This window comes from Manduca sexta, chromosome 15 (genome assembly GCF_014839805.1).
Source record: "Manduca sexta isolate Smith_Timp_Sample1 chromosome 15, JHU_Msex_v1.0, whole genome shotgun sequence".
Taxonomy (NCBI): Eukaryota; Metazoa; Arthropoda; class Insecta; order Lepidoptera; family Sphingidae; genus Manduca; species Manduca sexta.
Genome location: NC_051129.1, coordinates 7612552 through 7638373, shown reverse-complemented (window position 1 = coordinate 7638373; position 25822 = coordinate 7612552). Strand labels below are relative to the sequence as shown.

General features: G+C 33.6%; 6 protein-coding genes across 7 annotated transcripts; 2 read left to right on the top strand and 4 right to left on the bottom strand.

Annotated features, from left to right (window-relative positions):
• The first annotated feature begins 17 nt into the window (after nt 1-17).
• LOC115450935 (coiled-coil domain-containing protein 93) lies at nt 18-5285 on the top strand. The gene is made up of 11 exons (XM_030179111.2): nt 18-168; nt 259-388; nt 537-745; nt 1137-1404; nt 1579-1740; nt 1825-1872; nt 2028-2326; nt 2510-2629; nt 2904-3133; nt 3744-3864; nt 4364-5285. Exons 2-11 carry the CDS (start codon nt 305-307, stop codon nt 4602-4604), a joined length of 1782 nt encoding a protein of 593 aa, XP_030034971.1. The 5' UTR covers nt 18-168; nt 259-304; the 3' UTR covers nt 4605-5285.
• On the bottom strand, nt 5286-6273 carry LOC115451005. The gene is made up of 2 exons (XM_030179195.1): nt 6008-6273; nt 5286-5692 (listed from the first exon to the last, which is right to left on the bottom strand). Exons 1-2 carry the CDS (start codon nt 6113-6115, stop codon nt 5402-5404), a joined length of 399 nt encoding a protein of 132 aa, XP_030035055.1. The 5' UTR covers nt 6116-6273; the 3' UTR covers nt 5286-5401.
• Nucleotides 6186-14672, top strand: LOC115450967 (sperm-associated antigen 6). Of its 2 annotated transcripts, none has more exons than XM_037439018.1 (14): nt 6186-6283; nt 7478-7582; nt 7706-7863; nt 8155-8201; nt 8285-8369; nt 8686-8820; nt 8918-9031; nt 9258-9431; nt 9766-9918; nt 10218-10370; nt 10500-10658; nt 13452-13597; nt 13949-14009; nt 14550-14672. In XM_037439018.1, exons 2-14 carry the CDS (start codon nt 7522-7524, stop codon nt 14619-14621), a joined length of 1518 nt encoding a protein of 505 aa, XP_037294915.1. In that variant the 5' UTR covers nt 6186-6283; nt 7478-7521; the 3' UTR covers nt 14622-14672. The 2 variants fall into 2 exon arrangements, with proteins under 2 accessions (XP_037294915.1, XP_030035009.1); XM_030179149.2 differs by lacking the exon at nt 6186-6283 and adding an exon at nt 6329-6785.
• On the bottom strand, nt 11804-12733 carry LOC115450986 (DNA-directed RNA polymerase III subunit RPC7-like). The gene has a single exon (XM_030179172.2). It carries the CDS (start codon nt 12520-12522, stop codon nt 11866-11868), a length of 657 nt encoding a protein of 218 aa, XP_030035032.1. The 5' UTR covers nt 12523-12733; the 3' UTR covers nt 11804-11865.
• On the bottom strand, nt 14625-17975 carry LOC115451013. The gene is made up of 3 exons (XM_037439019.1): nt 17818-17975; nt 15200-15339; nt 14625-14779 (listed from the first exon to the last, which is right to left on the bottom strand). Exons 1-3 carry the CDS (start codon nt 17872-17874, stop codon nt 14665-14667), a joined length of 312 nt encoding a protein of 103 aa, XP_037294916.1. The 5' UTR covers nt 17875-17975; the 3' UTR covers nt 14625-14664.
• A 6682-nt stretch (nt 17976-24657) lies between these two features.
• On the bottom strand, nt 24658-25583 carry LOC115450995 (60S ribosomal protein L14). Its single transcript, XM_030179184.2, has 2 exons — nt 25449-25583; nt 24658-25223 (listed from the first exon to the last, which is right to left on the bottom strand). Exon 2 carries the CDS (start codon nt 25215-25217, stop codon nt 24717-24719), a length of 501 nt encoding a protein of 166 aa, XP_030035044.1. The 5' UTR covers nt 25218-25223; nt 25449-25583; the 3' UTR covers nt 24658-24716.
• Nucleotides 25584-25822: the final 239 nt, after the last annotated feature.

Sequence of the window (25822 nt, the reverse complement as noted above, 5' to 3'; positions counted from 1 at the left end):
AATCCAGAATAGTCCCCGATACAAAACGGCGTTCCATTACACGTGCTGAATTTTTCGGTGAGCGAATGAAATGAATAATAATTATTTTTTATAAGATTTATTTTATTCTTAAATGTCATTAATTGGCGTATGTTTTGGACCGGTTCAGATCGGAATCCATTCAAGTTGGTATGTATATATTTTAAAAAACCCTATTGTTTTATTTTGTTTTATTTGTAAAAGCAACTTTCCCGTACTATTACTATGCCTCACTTTCAGGATTATGAAGATTATTGTAGTGGGAGATACTTAAAATCTTGGCGACATGGCAGCAAAGCAAAAAAATATATTTACTCGAAATAAGCCTCTTATGAACATTTACAGCGGGATCGATCATGACGGAAAAGAGGTACACTGCAAGGCTTTCTATCTGTTAAAATATTATTATTCGAAGTATAAAATTGTAAGACGAATATGGTTTTCATATTTCGGTTTTGGGTAGTGAAGACAAATTATAATTTACTACCGTACTATGTAAGGTTGTGATTATTTCTTAGGTAGAGGTACGAGAGGATGCAGAGCAAATAGTAAAATGGCACGAAATATCAGATGCACTTGTCGCAGCCGGCTACTACCGAGCCCAACTACAAGGCTTGTCACCTTTCGACAAAATAGTTGGCGGGTTAACTTGGTGTATAGAACTCTGCGATATAGATGTGGACATTAGTCTTCTTTTTGAAGAGAATTTAACTATCGGTAAGAAAATGTAAGTAAAATATCGCTGTGTAAGTATACTTGTAAATAAAATAGTGAGTTGTGTTCATAAGTCATCAATTTAAATACCTTCATATTATTATATTTTAACCCAATTAGATAATTAATTAAAGTTGCTGTATACTGCTGACGGATTGAAACAAATTCAGAATTATAGATAAGAGTAGTTTTCATGATGCCAAAGAACTTATTCTTCTTTCTACTTATTATTTACTTATATACACTGTTAAATAATCATAAAATTGTGATAGGTATTGAGGAGGACATGTTCATCAGATGGTTGTTTGATATATCTGACTGACTATATATTTCATATATCCTATTCATTAATTTATTTTGTTTTGTTTATTATTATCATGAAATAATTTTGTTTTCATTTATAGAGCATTGACAGAAAAGATTGTAAAAATATTGCCAAGTATGAAATGCCCATATATAATTGAACCACATCAGATACAGGGATTGGATTTCATCAATATTTATCCTTTGATCCAGTGGTTGATAAAGTATTCAAGTGAGTTTCGTGAGGCTAAGGAGGATGAACTAAGGAGATTTGCTGTAATGCAATATGACAAAAATTATATATTTGAATCAGACAGATCTCGATTTGTACAAAAAGAGAAACTATTGAAAAATTTGGCAATTGTCAGGGTAAGAAAGTATTGCATTTTTTTTTTATAATAGTCCTGTTTTGTTAAAAAATTGTATATTAATATTATTTGAGAATTTAAAATGGTGTATATAATTAAATACTGGCATGTCTGTGTATATAATTTACTAGCAAGGTATAAATTGTTAATCACCATTACAATTGATATCTTCCAGAATTTATACAAACCCTGTAGAGTGCGCAAAAGGAAAGGTGGACTTCCTGCTAATGAACTAGAGCAAGTTAATGCCACACTTTCTGAATATGATCAACGCATGCTGATGCATGTGTCCAGTAACAAAACTGACAGCAAAAAAGATGAAGGATTGGACTTCTTAGTATGTATAATTTAAGGTTTTTTATGAATGGTATTTGGATGGAATAAGTGTGCAATGATAAAAAAAAATATTTTATTTTTTCAGTATGATTATGAAAAAGCTTTAGTGGATCCATCTAAAATAACAATTGAAGTAAGTATATTTCATAGCATGTACATATATATGAAAGTGTGGTAAAGCCATTTGGTAACACAGTATTTTGTAAAAGGTATAAGTTTTATTATTTACAACTCTGCTTGTTCTGTACAACACCCATACATTTTTGGTTTATATGTAATCTTCGACAGGCTGACAGATATGCAAAAGGTGAAACTGGTGATTATGATGCAGACACAAAAGTACACTATGCTGTCCTGCACTCAGAACTTACTGGGGAGGTTTCAAAAGAACTTGAACAAAGTGAAAAGTTAAAATATTCAGAGGATGTTCAGAAGTTAATGAAAGCAATAGATATAATGGAAAAAGAAGTAAAAACGTCAAAAGAGGAACATGAGAGCAGAATGGAGAGTGCAAAAAAGCAATATGTAGACGTAGTGGCTCAGCTTAAAAAAATCACATATAACTTAATGAAATCTGATGAATACAGGTATGATAACCCACCAATAAACTTTTTAACTTTAAATTCTTATAAAAATACTGATGATGCAATGAATCATTGACCTCAACAATTACAAATCTAACAAATAATGTTTGCATAACATTGGCCACTGAAATTTCCATATTCCTAAGATATATTTGAAATTGTAATATAAATTCATTTATATTTCAGTGAAAAAGATGTAAAGCAATTTTATAAATCACTTAAAGAGTTAGCAAGAGAAAGAAATGAACTCATGCAAATAATAGAACACAGAGAAAAGGAGAACAAGAAATTGGAAGAAGAGTTACAGTAAGAATCAATTCTATATTACGGTATTCTTGATATTTTTAAAGAAACTATTGGTTCAAATACCAGTGCAGGTGGCATTGTGCTAGAGGATAAAACAGTAATATGTCAGAGAATTATAGAGGAAATCCATAATATGTACAAACAGTGGGACAAATTAGTACAGGGCTATAATTTAAACTTTCACATATAAATATTATTAATCAGTGTTTTGAATTAATAGGTACCTATTAGGTAATTATTGCTGTTAAAAATGTATAAATACGTATGTTTGTAGTGTCGCCCAGAACATTGGTCCGAAAATTGATGATCAACCACTTACTCCAGGAGAGTTAAAACTGTTTCGAGAAAGGGAATCAAGGTTGAATTCTTTCGTGGCACACATTCGCTTGGAACTCGTCTACATTAACCGTGATATTTTATGGCACATGAAGGCCATCGACGAGGTCCCTGGCACCGCAGAGCTGTTGCAATACGAGAAGAGATTTATCGAATTATATAATCAAGGTAAAATAGTGATTAGTGCATACACACAACACACTAGCTATTGCTCGCTCTGTGGCCGTCCTGAGCCGAGGCTCTCGTAACCGGTTAGTGGGTTGCCCTCAGCATGGTCGCTGGTCATTTTTAAAGGGTTACGAGTGCCTAAAGCGCTCTCCCAAAAGTCTTGTGTGTTTGTATAAGCCGACCCTTGTCAGGCTAACAGGAGTAAGAAATCTCCAATAAAAAACAAAATAAAAACAATTTGTTCACCTTAAAAGCTGTCTTTAGGTACTATGTTATATTCTTAAAACACTAGTTTTTGTTCGTCGTCCCACTCACGTAATACTTAATTTCCGAGATAAAAAAAAGGATTCATGGAGAAAGTAGATAGATTAATATTATTAAGCGAAAAATCAGAACAGTAGTTTCAAACTAACATCTTCAAACAAAAACTTCAACTTTATATTTACGTCGAATTAACGCGATAAATGTTAGTTATCATTACTTTATTGTCATTATCATACTATAATGTTGAGTCAGCATATGATTTTTAAACAATTTGTTACAGCAGTTAACAGTTAACTAACTACGGTTAAAGTAGTTAGTTTCTTAAACATTTTTTTTTTTGTTACAGTTGCATCGAAACACAAAGAAACTAAACAGTATTATATATTTTATAATACATTGTATGAAGTGAAACTGTATACTTCGAAAGAATTGAGTTTACTGAATTCTATATTGGATAATTATGAAGAGTAAGTATCATTCCTCGCATCTTAAGTTTGAAAAAGGACTTGTCGGAATTACGTACCACGCCAAAATAACTAATAACATTTTGTTTGCTGAATACCAATTAATATGAAGTGGAATCAGTTTCTTATGAAAGTATTATATGCGCGTCCCAAACTATAAGCTGCCAACGCCAGTTGATCTCTTAAAATACTGCGCATTGTAAATAATTGAAACCGAATAAATGTTTAGTGTTAACTTTCCTGAAACAGATGTTTTGTCTTTATTCCAACTGGCTTTGTATAGGTACTGTTATATTGTATTTTCGTTCATTATCAGGAATCTCGATATTCAATACTTTATAATGTGCTATTTATTCGTTATTTGAGAACGATATCGTATCCGTATTATTTCTGATTCATTTTATTTTAATAATTAAATATATCAGTATTATAATTTATAGGAGTATTATTGAATAAGGAACTAGTCTACTATGGCGAAATAATGATGTTATGTAATTTTTAGAGCAATGTCATCACCTAGAAAGAGAGAAGAATTTATGACGCAATTTGAATCTATAGTTGATTGGGTGAATCAAACTGTCAGGAAAGTCGAGGAAAAATATAGGAATGAGAAGGAACAGAAGGCAACGTTGTACAACGAATACTCGCGACTAATGGACGTTCAGAGACAATATGCAGCGGCACTCAAGAAACTGGCGGCAGAGCGACAGAAATTCGGCGCGCACACCGAAAACCATAGTTGAGCCAATTGCATTACAAGGGGAATCAAAGTGCAATAATCCTTCCTGAACGTTAACATAAACCGCGTCTATATGTTATCTAGTCTATAAATGTTTATGCAGGTGTATTTCGATTTCGAATTTATACCTTTTTTCATTCCAATTCTATATTTAAACCTTCACTATATAATATTATTAAGACTGAATATCAATGTTTTATTATAATGTATTGTTTTGTACATGATTATAGATATATCATAATCCATTCCATTAAGAAACGAATCAAAAATAACTGCTTATCTCGGTTTTTGCTCACACAATATCGCTGTACATATTCATACACCATAGTAGTGTACGCATAAAAAATAATCACACGTTATTTTGCTAATAAAAATACTCTAGTATACATACTTTTGTGGTCTTTAACTAAAGGCCGCCTACGTGTTTTTTATTTTAAGAAAATAGATTTTTTTGCCATCGTTATGTGCCTACTGTCAACGCAAGTACAAGCCGTCATTCGAGATTAGTTTCATTAGTGGAACAAGTTACAATTTAGCCTACAGTATATATTAATTTTGTTATGATACACTATACTTAGAAAAAGCTTCAAATCCATATCACCGTGGCGAAATAATTTTGTTCTAATACTGTTTACACAAAATATTTTTCGTATCCGCTGTATGAATATTTAATAAAAAAAGAATATAAAAATACACACATGTTTTTACTTAATCCTCTTATTTATAAATACACTTGTCACAATTCTGTACGTATTTACATTATGAATGGTAAACCATATTGCACAACAGTTGCGTATTGCATCAAAGCGTAACCACGTTACCGTGCGTATGGCCTTTGTGCGAGCCGCTGTGCACTGCTGAGTGCGCGTGGCTGTGCCCGTGCGAGGAAGGGCTCGACTTCTTGTACATCGTGAAGGAGACCAGTTCGCGATTAGCATTCGTCATAGCCATCGCATGTGAAACAACGTCGTAACCCAGTATAGCGTGCAAGCGGTTTACGACAACTAAAGTTAATCCTTTTTGTGTCACACGAACTGTTCTTTCCAAGTCCGATGATGTAGCAATGGACATACCGAAGGATGAATTCAGCTCCTAAAATAAATATTGGTTTTAATTAACGAAAAACACCCTCAAACTTCCGAAAGAATAATAGGGCCATTATTAATTAATTTAGGTATAAATGGTATACTTTAATAACAATATGTTGCACTTTTTGCTTCAGCAATTACTTTTAATTTTGCGGGCTTATAAAAACTGCGATAGTAATGAAACTGAATTTGGAGCAGTTCAGTGGAATCATGTCTAATACATACTGTAGCCATAGCAATGAGATACTAACGTTAAAAAACGTATTTTCTAAATATGAGATTAATTATAAAGATAAATATTAATTAATAATTTCATTACCCGCACTAACGCCGCTCGTTCATCACTTTTTAATCCATACACTGTAGCTCCTTCGTCCTTTGATAGATGTGGCGCACTGAGGCTGCCCATTACCATTATGTACGGCATATTGATTAACTACACTTCACTTGGCCCAACTTCGTAGAGAAATAATTACCGGAAAATGATTGGGTACATTTTAAAAAGGTATTATATCTACGGAGTACGTTTGCAACCACGCGGCCGGCCGCTCAGTATAGCTGCAACAGGTTGTGCGCTCGTGTGAGTGAACTCCAGGTAAGCAGCCTGCATACGTGGGTACAATAGTTCAGTATGTGTGAGTCAGCGTGTATATGGTAAAAATTATGTGTTTGTATTGGTGAGACGTGACGTTGGCGATCGTCACATGGCCTTCACGGGTGCTTGCTCTACGTGTTCGCAGTTCGCTTAGCCGTCCGGTCAAACAATAATAATGAGTTGAGATTTAACCAACCAGCATTTTTACAATGGCTTTTAAATGATCAATAAATAATATTATGTAAACTAATTTCTATTTATACCTACTTAATATCAAGTAAAACCTAGGTTGCGATGAAACCTCAAACTATGTAAATATAATGAAAAACAATCAAAAACCCATCAATCAACGCTGCGTCATATTTAAAGATCACAAGAATAAACAACATAAATAGCGTGTAAATATCACTGCCACCAAATAGATAATTAATATTTACTGTACCTATCAATATATTTGAAACTATGAGTCATTCGATGAGCAGTCCAAGAAATATACAATTAGGTAATACGTAGGCTATACTTAACTGTTATTTGCATAACATCGGAGAATAGTTTACATTTATTTTACCATTTAAGTTAGTTATGTTTATAATGTCTAATTATTACGCTGAAAATATGTGTGCTGCCTTCAGATCTAGGTATTTGCTCATTCCAACAGCATTATAAAGTAATTTCCTAAGATAGAGTACTTAAGTATTATAATACTTGCAATAAAACAAGAACGTATATGCAGCAGCCATACAATCAAATTTTGTGAGTGATGTACTGCGTGTATCGGAAACTATTAATAACTAGGGACTTTCTCTTTCACAATCCTGAAACAGAAATAGACGATCACAGATATATTTTTTCCGGTACGGTAATCGAACTCACGGCCACTACTGCCCACATAACACTCTTATCGCCGCAGAAGATATAAATCGTAAAGTCGTAAACGGACAAAAATAAAAGAGGCGGATATTATTCGTGTTATGAAAATTACTGACTCTGTACAGATCTAAAAAATATGGTCTTGATTATACAAATTGGTAAGGATAGTAGATACCTCGGCCGAATAGTGGTTGCCCAACTAAGTTTCGATAATTGAACCCACTATCAAACTAATGACGCACGATCCCACTGAACCCACACAGTGGTAATCTAGGTATATAGGCTAGATCGGAATAATGTTATTAATAAATCTATAAATTTTAGTGTTTGAGACCTACCAAAAGGCTCGTCTTGTATTTGTTCAGACGATGGCAGAATTAGCCACAAGAGCTACTAACGTTAAATGTCTTGAAAGCGCCGGTGTGTTGGGTAAGTGGTAGTTTATTATATTTATTACATTTATATATTTTTTTAAATAATTAGAATGAAAACTAAATTTTATTTGGTGTTTTGGCCCTTGTGGGTGAATTAATTAGTGTTAATTTTTTTTAGAGTTGCTGCGACCTCTTTTGTCGGACGCATGTAGCACCGTTCGCCAATGCGCAGTAGTTGCTGTCGCGAGACTTGGTGAACACGACGAAGGAGTGGCGAGACAACTACTCAATGGAGGCATGGTTACAATCACATTGGAAAATCTTAACAAATATAACGTAAGATATTTTTGGGAAATATAGTACCTACTTACATTAATCAAGAGTCAAATAGTACCTACTTAGGTAGGTACGTAGATATTAGAACCTTATTGAAGACATTAATAAAACTGTTGTACACAGCTCTTTGACGAATGCTCGCCAATTTTATAGGATTTAGGCAGTATATTGCAGCCTTATAGGTAGGTTATACCTACCTATGTAATGTTCATACATAGTTCTCATGAACGAAATACCGTCCATGTTGATAATACTAGATAGGATTTATATTAAATTGTGCTTCTTTTTCAGGTGTACTATAAACGTTCAGCTCTGTACCTCATAAGAGCCGTTGCGAAGTACGGTCTTATTCTTTTTTCTTTTATTTGGCACAGACTTGACATTTGCTAGACAATCCTACTAAGAAACCAAAAATTTTCAGACATAACGAAGAGTTAGCCAGTGCAATTGTGCGGTTAGGAGCTCTAGAGCACATCGTGTCTTGCCTTGAAGATTTTGATACACAGGTTATTTTAGTTTTATTATTTCTTTAGGTATGATTAGAACCTTGTAACTTAAAGTTCCGTATTGTACATACGTTTAAGAATAAAAATCATAGAAAGGTTACCCTCTACCCATAATCGAATTTACGACCTTCCGATCCACATCCCGCATTTCACGCTGGTGTAAGCCAAAGAGGCCAAACGTTTAAAGAATTAATAATTTTTAAATTACCTTATACATATTTTGTCTTTGACTGTAATTCAATTTGGCGATGTAAGTAAGGGATTATTTTGTGTAGTTAAAACATTTTTTTAACGTAGATACCTAATAATTTAATAGGTAAAAGAGAATGCTGCATGGGCCTTAGGATACATTGGGAAGCATAGCGAGCATTTGGCCGGATTGGTGGTTGACGCAGGCACATTACCTCTTCTGGTTTTGGCTTTTCAAGAACCTGAAATGAGCCTTAAACAGGTTTGGGATACCTAAAAATTCATCATTTTGGATATTTTTCTTTAATTATTTTTTAGTAATTATTATAAGTTCTTTTATTATGAATAATGCTTTGTAGATAGCAGCCGGTGCTCTTGTTGACTTAGCACAACACAAACCCGAAGCAGTTGTCGACGCGGGTGCTATTTGTCATTTAGTTCGCGGATTGGAAAATCAAGACCCTAAACTTAAGGTAGCAATATAAGTAAACATTATTCTTAAGTACTTATTTGTGTAACGATTACTTAGCAATGAAAATAAATTTAGAACAATATGAATTAAATAAGGTGACAGCAAAACGTAACTTGGAAAATTAAGCAGGAAGGTATTTTAATACAGTTTGATTAAATTGTAAGTACTATGTTTAACAATATCAGAGTTCAGATTTTTCATTTATATTGCCTGAATATTGAATTCAGCGCAGCACTCTATGTGCATTGGGCGCGGTGGCTGGATCGAGGTCAGAGCTGGCCGAGGCGGTGGTTGCCGGTGGAGCGTTGCCGCCTGCACTGCTGCACGCCGGCCATGACGCTGCTCCCGTGAGACGGGCCGCCGCCTGCCTCCTTCGAGATATTGTCAAACATTCTGTTGATGTAATATTCTTATTTTTACTATTGGGAATCTTACTTTATTTTTTATTTCTTGTCTTCATTTTTTTTAGTTAAAAAGTTTTACTTCATCCTATGTCGCCGAGCAGATGCTTTTTAGTATTAATAGTAGACAATATTAATTAGGAGCTGAGCTACTGGGTAAAAAGTACCTAAACTGGGTAGACATACCCAACTACAGTTAATCTCCTAATAAGTCATAAGCTCATAAATTACGAATGAAATAAATTATCAATCGCATTAGGTATGTAATTGTTACACAATGATGTGATAAGTATTATTATAATTTAATTGTTCTTAATGCTAACTCTTTCCGTAGTTAGCCCAACTCGTGGTGAATACTGGTGGATGCGGTCCATTAGTGGAGCTTCTAGGAGAGACAACGGGTGGCACACGGGTGCCTGCTTGTATGGCACTTGGATTTATCGCCGGACAGTCGGACCAACTGGCTATGGCTGTGATAGAGTCCAAGGCAAACTGTGATTTTATTTATTTATTATCGAACTAATTCACCACCTGCACCTATTTATGCTGTTTTTATACCACACCTATGTTTTATTAGTTAGATATTACCTTCAAGGCAAGATTTCCATTCCCTTTTAAGTTCTTAGTTCAACGTATTTTAGGAGTAGTCTGTACTTACATACCTACTAAGCTAGGTAAACTTACAACTGCTGGGTGTAGATTTTTACCTAATGAATTTAAATAAAATAATAATATTTTGATGCTTACAAATTTTAATGTAGAACTATTTTTTTTATTGACGTACAGGCTATTCCCGCGTTGGTCGAAATCCTTCAAAATTGTGAAGCTGAAGATGCGGACTTATGTGCTGCTGCTTGGACCCTTGGACACATAGCAAAGCATTCGCCTCAGCACAGCCTCGCGGTCGCTGTAGCCAATGCCTTTCCACGACTTCTGCAGGTATTCTTATTTATGTTTTTAGCATAGGTTCTTTTTACAAAGGTGATTAAAGTAATTTTTGTTTGGGCTATGCGTTGCTAAACTACTGTTTAGTCTACAGATGATTTTATGTAACTCATATTTCTTTAGTTATACACAAACCCAAAGTCATCGGGGGAGGTGCGCGCACGCACGTCTTGTGCCCTAAAACAAGCTCTACAATGTTGCCTGCACCGGCCTGCATTGGAGCCGTTATTGCATGCCGCCCCAGCATGCATCCTCAAGTATGTACTGGCGCAATACGCAAAGGTAAGAAATATTGAGCTTAATTTAAAAATATGAATAAGTTAATTGACTGACTGCTACAATGATGTAATGACTACCGCGGTGGCGTAGTTGTGTTGCATATAAGGTACATCTACTGCTATAAGGATCAAGGTTCGAATCCTGTACAGAACCAAAATAAATTGTGATTTATTTCTTGAGTCCATGGGTATATGCACTATTTAGTTACACCTCTGAATGTTACTTTAGGAATAAAGAGCGAAATTTATTGTGGTTTAACAATAGACTCATTTAAAGTAAGTAATATACCTATTAGCATGTTGTATCACTTCATTATGCATACATACACACTCAACCTTTTATCCCCAAAGGGAGTAAGCAGAAATGCAACTACTGCACCTGTAATATTTGCCACCTGTACGTAGACACAGAAAAACTCAAAAACTCAGTTAATTAAATTTCTATTAGCTGTGGAGTTTAATTTTAAGTAATATAAATGTTGTCCAGTAGTTAAAAGTTAACTGCAGAATTTAATGTATTTGTAAAACGTATTATACTTAAATTTTATTTTTTTGCACTACAGGCACTTTAATTATACCAAATTGCACACTTTGTACTAACTTTAAAGTGGTATAAAGTTTTGCTTCACATATGTATATATAAAATGTAGGTTATATTATATGATATATTATATTTTCATCTTTTTACCACTTTTTTGGAATTTTTACCAGTTCCACTTTAAGGCGATACCTCAAGGTCCATTTTCATACATTTTGTTTCACCTTTAAAATTTAATATGACGAAATTTTAAAGGCCGAAATATCCATGATTATTAATTATTTTTACGTTTTTCTTTCAACTGCGAGAACTAATCACTAACTAGACGTGAATTTAAATTCTTTACTTGCCAATACTTGTTTAGTTACCCAGATTAAAGGTGAAACAAAATGTATGAAAATGGACCTTGAGGTATCGCCTTAATGGCAAATTAAAGTTAGAAAATATCTAATCAAATGTAGCTGCTCTTCTGTATAAAATTACTAAGCAGCTTCTATTCATTGTGAGCAATTTATAATATGCAAATAATATTTTTAGCAAAGTTGAATATGACTGACATATACAAAATTATTATTTTTGTGCTTGTTGGGTACTTAATTCAAAATAAATAATTCACATCATAAATACCTGTATTTGTACAAAACAAAAAAAACCCTATACATGTAACAACAGTTCAATACACTGGCCCATCATCTAGATTGTCATCTTCATCATCTTCATAATCTTCACCGTTATCAAAATAGTTGTTGGCATAATCAGTTCCATCATCAATTTCCTCCTCGTTTTCTTGTTCATCTTCAATCATTTCTTCATCATCATCATCATTCTTTACTGCTTCATCTTCATTGGCATCGTCATTCTTGTTGGTGTCTTGCATTTCTTTTTTCTCCAACGATTGCAACTTTTTAGCAATTACATCAGGATCTTCAAGTTTTCGTTTTTTTGATGGTGCACGAATACGTTTAGCTTGTGGCCTTAATTCTAAGGGCATGTTAGCCCACACACAATTTAAAACTTTGCCTTGTTTAGCGTCTTGAGCCAGCATTTTGTACTTATCGGAAAATCTCTCTACGCCATCTGTCTGAGCTTTGGCTTTGACATACGCCGGAGATTCGTGTAAGTATTCTATAAATTGGTCCTTAACTAGTAGCATGTAGTCCGTTGCAGCATCACATGTTAATGGAAGTGGTTTGGCTTCAAATTTTGGGAAAAGAGGCGGTGGTGCTAATGTTGTTGGATTATTCTCACCACGAGCTATGCCCAAAGCTTGTAATTGTTCGTGTGTTAACGACAGGCTACTGCCACCACGACCTCTGCCTCTTCCAGCCATCACGCAGTTTATTTTGTCTTAATTTTTATAAACAACATTATTTATAAAACCACAACTTTTCTGACATTCATTGTTGCCAACTGTTTTTTTTGTCGAATCCGCAAATAATGACTGTCCAAACCAATTTGCGACAAAGAGTAACATCTTCTGTCAATACTCTAAAAGTCTGATTTTCTGGTGAATTTTTAATGGGGGCAAAAATAAAAATGTCTACTTTTCTAGCATTTTTTAGCCGCACTATTTCTATTATTTCTTTTAAAAACGTTAATTCTAAAATATTCCGTTTTAGATACATTATGAGACAAAATGAGTAAAATGTTTTAGTAGATTTTTCTTTTTTGTCCACTCACCCATGTAAACTAATCCACTAAGTAAATGACTCGCCGCTAAAATTTATATTTATTTAGGAGAGTCTCGACTACAAATTTTAGTGGTAAATCTACCAAGATGGCAACACTGCTGATAATGTCATAAACATCATTATTTGTTTTGACTTTTGCGGTGTTTCTTTGAGGTTATAAAAATACGTTCCATTTTATAGACCGGAATTGGGTTCCTATAGCTAAATGATTAAGCTATTACCTTATACTAGGACAAAGAAATATATTTTAATTTTTACTTTTTAGAAGTTGGTTTTTTATGTCGGGACTTAGAAATAAAACTTTTTATATGACTTACTAAAAAATAAGAGCCACATCGATTGCAAACAGACACACCTACCCACAGAGACACAGATGCACAACTTAAACTTATACCACCCCGTTTTTCTGGCAGGCGTTATAAGTAAGATCATATTACATATAGGTATGTATTTGGAACGAGAATCGAATACTGACTACCCTCCTCAAATAGGTTCCGCGACTAACTTTATACTTATACTAGCTAAGTTGTATTGTTATTATCGCCATAACGATAATATTATTTTTCAGATATTACCGAATGATGCAAGAGCTAGAAGATTATTCGTGACAACAGGCGCGTTAAAACGAGTGCAAGAAATAGATACCGTTCCGGGGACTTCTCTCAAAGAATATATAAATATTATCAACAGCTGCTTCCCAGAAGAAATAGTGCGGTAAGTTTTCAAATATACTTAGGAAGTCCTTTATAAAATACCCGTATTACACCTTTTTAGTAACTGTTGGCCAGGAGGATACGTACCTGGCATCCATCCGCTGGGTGTGTCTGACGAGGGACCTTGCGCGGTATCCACTAACTACTCTTTTAAGGCAACACCGTTTTACAACGCATAACAAGCATTTAACCTATGAAATTGCTGAAATCGGGGACCTTTCTTTGCACTTGCCCTGGGTCACGCGCCGGCTATGGACGCCATTGAAAGCTTTAGATTGGTCTTGAGGCAAAACTCGTGGTCATTATGTATGTATTGTATTCATTTTTGTTTTAATCTAAGTACTTGTTTTAGGTATTATACTCCAGGATATTCGGAGTCATTGCTCGATCGAGTTGAAGCTTACACACCACAGGTAATAAAAAAATTTAATGAATTTACGTAATTTAAAAATCGTTGGGAGATCTTAAAACTACCTCTCTTTTTATAATGAACAAGCTTTGCCCGCATATCAACCTATTCGTTCTCTGTTAAGTAATGCTGGGTAAGTCTGTGATCTTTTTGAAATTTTAAGAGTCAAAACAGGATGTAAATTAACTCCTGCGGATTTACGTTCACGTATCAATATAATCGCCGGACCTGAATTCTTAATATAAAACTATGTGAAACACACATAGCGACATGTGGCCTCTATCAATACCGAGCATACGCGTTCATCAGAGCCGCTCCCATATTTTTTCTTTGAGCACAATTCGGTCTCAATTCACAACTCCGGTACAGCAGGCAGATAAAATACGAATCGAACCCGAATCTGTATGGAGCACGAACCCAACATTCTTTAGAGAAATAACTTTCAGAAACGATACAGTTCTAGCGATAAGCCCGTTCGAACAGCAAGTCGGCTTCATAATATTTGTAAGTATACATTTTTGTTAAACAATAAATTGTGTTTAAGATTCCAGAACTTTTCACCGACCGAGTGCCTAGCGACTGCCAAAGCGAGTTGACAATAGAGAACGGAAATTAAAAGTGTTTTAAAAGCTTTTATTAGAATTTAATAAAAATATATTTTATACAATTGTTTCTTTTTCTCTGTACAAAGTCCAAACGATTTTTTGTACTTGTGTGGTTCGCCCTCCAATGTTAGATTTTTCTATCGCCATAGACTGGTTGCAGATTCTGTATCTGTTTATCAAAGTTTTCACATTACTATACAGACAATTCACACCTCGCTATAATGCCTAGGTAACTATATTACAAATATATAGGTCAGGGGTGGCCAACTTGGTAAGACCCAAGATCTACTTTTCACTGATGATTCTCTGTGCGATCTACCAAGCTACATACATCTTGAAATCTTAAATGAAACATAGTTCAGTACACAATTTATTATTATTTTGATTAAAAAATGATACAAGACGATGCGTGCAGCAGTTAGTGATTAGATGTGTTGCGCGGTCTGTTCTACGTATTTATATTTTTGCTTTGCCACGATCGACTGGACTTGTTGCGATCGACCGGTTGGCCACCCCTGATCTAGGTGTAATAAGTACTTAATTAGAAATTACATAAAATAAACGGGATTGTAAAAATTGTGGACCTTACCCGTAATCATTACCGGCTAATATGTTTAGAAGCCGCACACCATTCGTATCCACCTCAAAGAAATCATCTTGTCTAATGGATGTTATACTGCTAGATGACAGTTTAGTCTCTAATGCCAAAAGATCTGTTGGATGCAGGCCCTAAAAGTATAACGATATTTATATCCCTGCTATTACTAGACAATGCCTATCACAGATTGCCTAGAGTCAGGACTTCTTCTCTAAACATAAACTTGACAGTATCTATAAGGTCAGGTGGGGCAAGTGCGCCGACGGGGTAAGTGCACCTACCCTAAAAAAATCGAGAACTATTGATGTTATACAATTACCGCAATCTTACATCTATGCTACTAACTGAAATACAGTTCCACTAAAAACATAAATGGCTATAATGATTTCTTATGTTTACGCGAATGTTAGACATTGAAATTAAACTAATTTTCGGATTCTATCGCGGTGTTAGTATTTTATTTTCTCCCGACGTTTCGAAGACTTTGCAGCCTTCATGGTCACGGGGGGGACTGAGGTGTTGTTCATCCGTAAAGTCAAAGTTACAATATCTACCTACATTTTACAATTATACAACTTGTAACTTTGACTTTACGGATGAACAACACCTCAGTCCCCCCCGTGACCATGAAGGCTGCAAAGTCTTCGAAACGTCGGGAGAAAATAAAATACTAACACCGCGATAGAATCCGAAAATTAGTTTAATTTCAATAAATGGCTATGTTCATTTTAATACGATTTATTCGCCATTTTATTTTAAGTGTCATTTAGACCTGTAAACCGAGATGACCCCCTGAAAGATAACATCAAATATTTCAAGATATTTAACATATTTCTGTAAACCAGTAAGGTGAATACATAGTTTAAACCTTTTATTTTAACTTCCTGCCTGAATTTTATTTATATATACTAAAATAAAGGATTTTTTAGCAATGCGAAAAAATGTACCTAAAATTGTCGAGTAGGGCAAGTGCGCCACAGTTAATAGTCGTATGGCGCACTTGCCCCTGATCCATATATAACCAACCTTTTTTGAGAATAAGTTTTACTAATATGAATTATTATTATTAAAATGTTATACTTAACAGTAGAATTTTTTGTATTCAAGGTATTTTGTTTTGAGCCGACTTAAATAAAAGGGCGTATTAGTTAATTCGTTTTTACAAAAGAAAAACTGAAATACCTTGGTCTAGTGTAACTTTACGTGAATAGGTTGCAATTGTTCGATCAGGCACGTTATCTGGATATAATGCAGCTAAAACACATCAAATGTCATAAGGCCAAATTCTAAGTAATTGAGTTATAACGCATTCAAAGTTGTTTATTCCTACATTTTTGTGTTTTTTTTTTAAGTTTTTAGAAATAAAATGGATTTTATATTAGGGCTACCATTTTTTTATTCCAACATATCCGCACACAAAACTCTAACATAGCAAAAAATTATATATAAAAAAAAAATCTAAAATGTTTTCAAGCCCTGATTTACATATATATGGCGCACTTACCCCGAATTTGATTTGACAGCCATAGTTTTTTATAATATTAAGTGATTAAAAATTATCCAAGAGCAATGCGAGTAAAACTTATTTCTCTATGGACTAAAGTGAGTGTTTTCTTTATAATGTTTCATATTGGCGTTTTTTTTTACACAGGCGCACTTACCCCATTTCCGGAGGCAAGTGCGCCTACTACCATTTTTTACTTTGAGCAAAATATTATTAATTTATGGTCCGATTTCCTTGAATGGCTATAGGTTGTTATCGCAAAATACCAAATATTCTTAAATTAATAAAATTACATTCTTAAGTCAGCACAAAAAAAAATATTTTGCATTGAATCCAGCTATGAAAATTTTATGGCGCACTTCCCCCGACTGACCTTAGGTATATATAAAAATGAATCACTATTTCTGGACGGATTTCACTATTTCTTTTTTTGTTGTGTTTGTTATTGTCAGAAGGTTCTTATGAAAGAAAACATTCAAAAAATTGCGCGGAAAATTAGAAACTTTAAGAAAATTTTACTAAAATATTAATTTTATATAACTGTCAATTGTTTGAAATAACTGTCAGCGATTGACAGAATGCGCGCTGCAAATTCATAGGTAAGACAGGACAACGTCTGTCGGGTCAACTAGCAATGATATAAAATTATAAAATCTAAGCAGTAATTTTGGCCTTATACACGCTCGTGTAACGACAATCAGAGTCACAGTTAGATGAAGACAAAGCAGAATGTAAAATATTTGATTTTAATTATAGAGTTAAGGGAAATTAACATTTTGGCCTTTCATGCACAAAAAACTTTATTATTTGGCTCTTTCCAACAAGTTTTATAAATTTTAAAGGTAGCAAATTATTATGAGGTTCATTGTGTATGATGAAAATATACACTTAGTGACAGAATGCATGAACATATTGATGAATTACTGTCAGAAATAATATAAAATGATTACATACCTAAACATATTTTACTATTTTACCAAGGATAAAAATTTTATAGGCAATATGAAGTTTCGAATTTCGTCCATTTTTGTAGCGAAATGTATGTTATATAGATAAATAAAAAAACTAGCCTATTAAGCTAAGATAGGTATAGATATTTTCATACCTGAATTTTACATGACGTAAACCCAGTAGTTTCCATTTCGGTAAGTAAAATATACATTTTAGAGTTGTATGCACAACAAGTTATAAAGTTAGTGTGGGAATAAATTGCAATTGTTTTAATTATATACCTAATAACAAGTACTTCTGTACTATCACCACCGTGGTGGAGTGTGGTTGTGGTTATATAATGATAACTCTTTAGTATAAAAAATATGTTTATTGCTATAAAATGAATACATTCCATAAATTATTGATAATGGCTGAATTTTTTATCTTTACTGGAACGGGAACTGTAAAGAAAACGATTAAATAAATTACGACATGAATATAACATTTACATATGTAATGTATATTATATTTAATATCAGTAAAAATTTTCTTCAAAGAATTCTAGATATATGCTTGTCAGAAGTTGTTCATCATTATATTAATATGATCAATATTTAGAAAAGAGGCTACTTTGGTAATTTGGTCTATAAGGTATTAAAATACACACACCATCGACATAAGCGTCTAGTTGAAGATTAGAAGAGCCAGGATCTAGAATAGAAAAATACATATAAGAATTATTTGCTATATATTTATTATGTCTGATTTACACTTTGATTATATTTATCAGAAGATACCATACCATACTATCCCCACGGTTTTGTGAGCCAGGGATAACTTAGTATTCATCATATAACATGAAATCAGCTTCATTACAAATAGTACATATTATTAATAATTTTGTTGAAGGATAACAAGAAATTTACCTGTTTATAAAATTTATATATCCTCCCTACGCCTTTGGTTGGTTGTGTCTCAAGATAGGAATCTGATAACAAAATAATTCTAGTTAAGAACTAAATTTCGAATTATCTACTCATTATTGAATACTTCATTGAATCAGTAGTTACCATACCGTATTATCCCCACGGTGTAGTGAGCCAGGGATAACTTAGTAATCATCATGTTTTTTTGTACTGTTTAATAAGTATTAGAAAAAAAAAATACCTTTTTTTGAACAGTTCTTGGTATGATGTATTAGGTTGAAACATCTCCGATCTGTAAAAATAATACAATTTCTCAATTGCCTTTATTAGTTGTTTAAAAACAAAACAATATTTTAACTATTTGTTCAGAAGTTACCATACCATATTTTCCCCATGGTTTTGTGAGACAGGGATAACTAAGTAATTCATCATTTAAATAATGATCTGTATGTACAAAGGGGTTGAAGTCATAGTTCCTAAAGCTTATTTATGTCTCAGAATGAACAACTTTAATGCTGAAAACAAACTGTCTTATTTGCCCAACATCTTTCACTACATAAGTGCCTACAGTAACATTTAATGATTTAAAACACTTTGACATTAGTGTAAAATTGGTTATACATACCTGTTATTGTCATTCTCAGGTACTTTCATTTTTATCTAAAGGAAAAGAAAATCGGTTTATTTTTATCTATATATTTTATAGTAAACATAAAAAATAAATTTAAGCAGTCAGTTAAAAATTTCCTCAAGATTATCAGATATATGCTTGTATTAATATACATCATTCTAATTATAATTAAACACATTACATAGTATTTATAAATCCAATTTTACATACCTATTTCGTAAAGCTGTTCATTTATGATCACCATAATATATATTATGATTGGATGTGGTTTTGCATCTGTAAATACACACTAATTACAGTATTGAATATTTTAAAAAGTTCTATTTATAGGGATTGGATTATAAATTATAATCAGTAAGATCAATCAACATATGTTTCAGACTGGGGCGATCACAATAGCATCATATTAATAAAAAAATATTAGGAAACTGTGTCAAACAATAAAATTAACCATTTTATACATACCACTTATATCCATTAACATGTGGAAAAAGAAGTTAATTCAGATTATCTGCATATACATCTGCAACAAACAAAATATTTGTTACTTCAAATGAATTGTAGGAATAGAAATTATTCTACTACATAGGTACAAAATCAGTATTGATCAATCATCAAAGATTCAGCTAGGGGCGATACATTCGTTCATCATAATTTAAATTAAATTAATATAATAAATTTTACAGTTTGAGAATATTTGGATATTCATTAGAAATAAAGCTAGAATCCAATTCAGGAGAGATGGATGAAATTGATATAGTCTAGACATTTTGAAATAACAATAAGCTTTTAAATTTTGTCAAAGTATATTGTGATCACATATTATGGTTAGATGTAGTCAGTAGTCTTGTAATTGCAAGTACACACTAATTGTATCACACATTTGAATAAATTTTAAGTATAGTTAGATCAATCGACTATCTTTCAGACTGGGGTGCTCACAATGGCAATATATTTATTTATTTATAATTAAAAAAGTAAATAAATCAGTGTAAATCTATAATAAATGGAACATACCTCTTATATCCATGAATATGTAGGAAAAACTAGTAAATTATGCAGAAAATTTGCATAAATATCTGCAACAAAGATAATATATAATTTTCCATGAACTAGAGATTATAAACTATTGTACTAAATAGGTACAAAATCAGTATTGATCAATCATCAAGATTCAGCTAGGGGCGATACATTCGTTCATCATAATTTAAATTATATTATAAATTCTATAGTTTGTGGAGATTTAGATTTTCACTAGATATAAATACAGAAACCACACATCAAACATGGATGACATTGGTATACTTATGGACTAAGACATTCTGTATGTACAGAGTTCTGTATGTACAAGGAGCCTATATGTATAGGCTCCTTTCTATCTGGGCAAAGTATATTGTGGAACTAATTATATACCAGAAAAGATTTTTTTCACAGGTGGACTTGTGAACATTTGATTGTAAATAGAGGTATATTGTTACAATTGAGTCAATACTTACTGCAATATGAATGTGGATAAGTGATAATAATTTCTTTTCTTGTTGGAATGCACATACCTGGAATAAAAAAAAATACATTATGAAATTCAGTGCATAATGTTGCAATATACTAAAAGTTGATTTTGTAAGTGTCTGTCACACTCATCCCTTGGAGGAACAGCCAAAGAGCTGCAACTCCTACACAGAGTGTGATAATCTTCCTATCCAGAGTCACGCATGCCAGATATAGCAAGCACACATCGGCTTTGGTAGGGTTAACATATTTATTTTTGTGATATGGTTACATATAAAATTTAAGCTTACCTGAAAGTATGTATATTCTTTTTCACATTATGGATATTGGTATCTGTAAACAAAACAAGTGAATAAATAATAATAGAAATAATATGGAGTATTTACCATTTACTGTGTTATTAAATTCAGCATTGTGGTGATTTTTTAATCAACAAGAATCATACGAACGAGACTATAAGATTAATTCATCATATTTAGTATGTAGGATATTAATATTTTTAATCTCATTTATTTATTAATAAAATTAGTTGTCATCTATCTAATAGGTTATAGACTAATATTGTGTAAAAGTAAAATAATCTTGCATACCATTTAAAAGTGGACTCGGAATCTTCAACAGTCATGGTCTTAGTAAACCTAAAAGAAAGTAGCTTGTTATTACAGTCTTTTAAGTCAATGTAGTTTTTAATTTTTAATAGTACAAAATCAGTGTTGATCAATCATCAAAAATACAGCTAGGGGCGATACATTTATTCATCATGTGCATGTAGAACAGAAGGCAAGTAAAAGATTAGTTTTCTTTGTTGTGTACTTTCTGCGTCAATTTTCCTTGACATTGAAACTACAATGTTGCTTTATTAGTGTGGAACATATAAACTAAGGTTTACTATGTTTTATGTAAATGTGTATGAATTTATTTTATTAACTAGCTTTTGCCCGCGGCTCCGCCCGCGTTATAAAGTTTTTCAGGCTAAAGTTTTCCGTTATAAAAGTAGTAGTTTCCCGGGAGCCTATGTTCTTCCCAGAGACTCAAACTGTCTCCATACCAAATTTCATCTTAATACGTTGGGTAGTTTTTGAGTTTAACACGTTCAGGCAGACAGATGCAGCGGGGGACTTTGTTTTATAATATATTTTTTAGAACTTTTTAAGAGGAACAATCCCGTCATACATCATTGTTGCATAACTTTAACCGTTTACGCAGCGCACGCAACGGAAGCTCTCAAAACTAATATTTTTTCCTCGATTTGCAACATGTTTCATTACTGTTCCGCTCCTATTGGTCATAGCGTGATGATATATAGCCTATAGCGCTCCACAAATAAAGGGCTATCCAACACAAAACGAATTTTTCAGTTGAAAGCGGTAGTTCCTGAGATTAGACATTACTGCTCCGCTCCTATTGGTCATAGCGTGATGATATATAACTTTGAGCACTCCACAAACAAAGGACTATTCAACACAAAAATATTTTTTTAGTTTGAATCGGTAGTTTCTGAGATTAGCCATTACTGCTCCGCTCCTATTGGGTATAGCGTGATGATATATAACCTATAGCACTCCACGAACAAAAGGCTATCCAACGCAAAAATAATTTTTCTGTTGGGACCGGTAGTTCCTGAGTTTAGCCATTACTGCTCCGCTCCTAATGGGTATAGCGTGATGATATATAGCCTATAGCACTCCACAAACAAAGGGCTATCCAACACAAAAAGAATTTTTCAGTTCGAACCGGTAGTTCCTGAGATAAGACAATACTGCTCCGCTCCTATTGGGTATAGCGTGATGATATATAGCCGATAGCACTCCACGAACAAAGGGCTATCCAACACAAAAAGAATTTTTCAGTTCGAACCGGTAGTTTCTGAGATAAGACATTACTGCTCCGCTCCTATTAGGTATAGCGTGATGATATATAGCCTATAGCACTCCACAAACAAAGGGCTATCCAACACAAAAAGAATTTTTCAGTTCGAACCGGTAGTTCCTGAGATAAGACAATACTGCTCCGCTCCTATTGGGTATAGCGTGATGATATATAGCCGATAGCACTCCACGAACAAAGGGCTATCCAACACAAAAAGAATTTTTCAGTTCGAACCGGTAGTTCCTGAGATAAGACATTACTGCTCCGCTCCTATTGGGTATAGCGTGATGATATATAGCCTATAGCACTCCACGAACAAAGGGCTATCCAACGCAAAAAGAATTTTTCGGTTTGGACCGGTAGTTCCTGAGATTAGCGCGTTCAAACAAACAAACAAACTCTTCAGCTTTATATAATAGTATAGACTTGTTATTAATAAAAAGATAAAATATTTCTGTTTCTTACCACATAATGCAGAAATAGCCACATTTCTACATCTACTCCTAGAAACAATAAAATATATAATTAATTATTAAGTCAGGTATTCAAAATATCATAATATATTTTTAGTACATCTACTAGACACAAGATAATTGAATGATATATTGTTTGTCACACTCATCCCTTGGAGGAACAGCTAAAGAGCTGCAACTCCTACACAGAGTGTGATAATCTTCCTATCCAGAGTCACGCATGCCAGATATAACAAGCACACATCGGCTTTGGTAGGGTCACCTTTTCTATGACTAACTATTGGTATTATTTGTCTGTCAACCTACATACCAAAATCACTGTACTATCCACATAACATATGTAATCTAAGGAAAATGCAACATGTAAAAATTATTGACTTACAATTCTGAATAATTGACGATACTGAGAATGTGAAGCAGTAAATGTATTATCAAACATTTATTTTACTTGTTTTGAGAGGAATTGGCTTACCTTAAATCTCCATTTTAATTTTGAGGATAATGCTCAGCATACACATCTGTAAACAAAATAAATGGGTCATTATACATGTCACAAATGTATTTGGATGGGTATTCATATATTATTTTTTATTCAGCATTGTGGTGAGTTTATAATCACAGAGGATCATACGAACGAGACTATAATTTTGATTCATCATATTAATTGATTTTAAGTTTATGGGACATACTTTTATCCCTTACAAGTATTTTAGTTTATAAAACAGATGACCATATTGTTAAGCATTTGTTTATTAGGGGAAAACATACCTTGATGAAATTGTTATTCCTATGCATCAGCCTCAATTTTATTATGATCCTGAAACAATTAATATTTACCTGTAATAAATGTAGATTCATATTTTATTAGTAAGTAATAGGGCAGTAGAATTAGTTTTATTAAAAGGTTACTACTGCATACTTTGAAATCATGTGTGATTTATAAGTCTATTATTAAACCCTGGAGTATTACTAGATGAGTATGTTAGAATATACAATGGTTATTTTTACTGAAGATTACAAAATTAACCTATGTAGTTATTAAAACTTAAACAAGACATAAGTAAGCTACTCTCATTTTTTTAAATTGGGTACATCATACTTCCATTGCAGATTATCTATGAACAGAAGAAACAATCTATATATTTAAGAAAAACCCTTAGGTATAAATATTGTTATCATAAACATTTGTCACACTCATCCCTTGGAGGAACAGCCAAAGAGCTGCAACTCTTACACAGAGTTTGATAATCTTCCTATCCAGAGTCACGCATGCCAGATATAGCAAGCACACATCGGCTTTGGTAGGGTTATCTTTTATTTTTTAACAAGTTTTATGTAAATGTCAAATAAATTGGTAAATTTTTAAAGATATCTCAATATTTAATCAGTTAATGTTTTAGTTTGAGTATTTATTATCTGTAATCAGACATACAAACAAAAACAACACAATGTTAACTAACCTCTCAAATTCCTTCCAGCTATACAGCTAACTGAAACATAAAAAAAATTAAGTAAAGAAAAAACACCACATGTTCTTAATCACACAAAACTCACCGAAAACTGTTTTCTAGGACATTTAATTTGGACTAACAAGAACACACTAATTTGCTAAAAGTAATTCTTTATTTTGATCTGTCCCAGTCACACTTCAGACACAAAAGAATTACTTCTTCGCGGGCTTTTTGCTGTCTGGCTTCTTGGTGCGTGGCTTCTTCGCAGGCGTCTTGGGGATCTTCTTCTTGCCGAAGGTGCCGGCGCGCGCCGCCTTCACCTTTAGACTCTTGAACACTGCAGTCCGCGCACGATTCCTCTTAACGCGCGCTGATGTCAGCTTGAACCTGTCGTAGTCTGTCATTTTAGCGCGTTTCTCCTTGTTAGCGAGCTTCTGCGCCCACTGACTTGCTTCCCATTTCTCATTTAGCTTGGCCTCTGTCCATGCTTTCCTAACCACACGCGTGGGGGCTGTGAACGGGTATTTGAGGCGGAACTTCGTAAGATGAAGTTGGTTGAGGCGGATCTGTTGGCGTGAGACTCCGCTGCCGGGTCCGTCGACAAGGGCGCGGGTTTGGTCGATGACATCTACCACGCTCACTAACTTTCCTTTAAGGGGACCATCGGCCACCAGGGCGACGCGCCCCGGTTCTACGTACCGCGCAAAAGGCATGACGTTCTGAAATAGAATGATAACTTATTACTTACGATTGTATTGTAAAGAACGTGAATGTTGAGTTCGTCGACACTATCACAACACCACAACTCATCGGTAAATTATACATCATTTACATAAATATGTTTTAACACATGTAAGACACCGTTTAATAAGAGCATAGCATAATTAAAAGTACAAAAAAACTTTAATACATAATCAGATTTAAATGGATGAAAATATTCTAACCTCTCCAACGTCTTAACACAAACAAAGTACTCACGAAAAGAATTTCCGTTTACGGCTGTCATATTGACAACACCTCCAGTAGTGTTGCCATTAAATATGGTACAACCGGTGTTAAGGGATCGCGTCCACTAAAGTGGCTGAGTCGGGCCGTACCGTAACTTCTAACGGGTCCAGTCGCAAAAATGTGACTCGATTTTATTGAATTTCACAAAATTACACTTCGCTCATGGAATTATTTACTACGGTTCGCGCTGAAAATTTTATTGTATCAGTAAATTAACTTTTGAGAAATAAGGAAACCACTCACATTTTTACCATAGGTTTGCTTATGTACATAATAAATAGTTATAAAAGTTTTATCGACTAATCAAAAG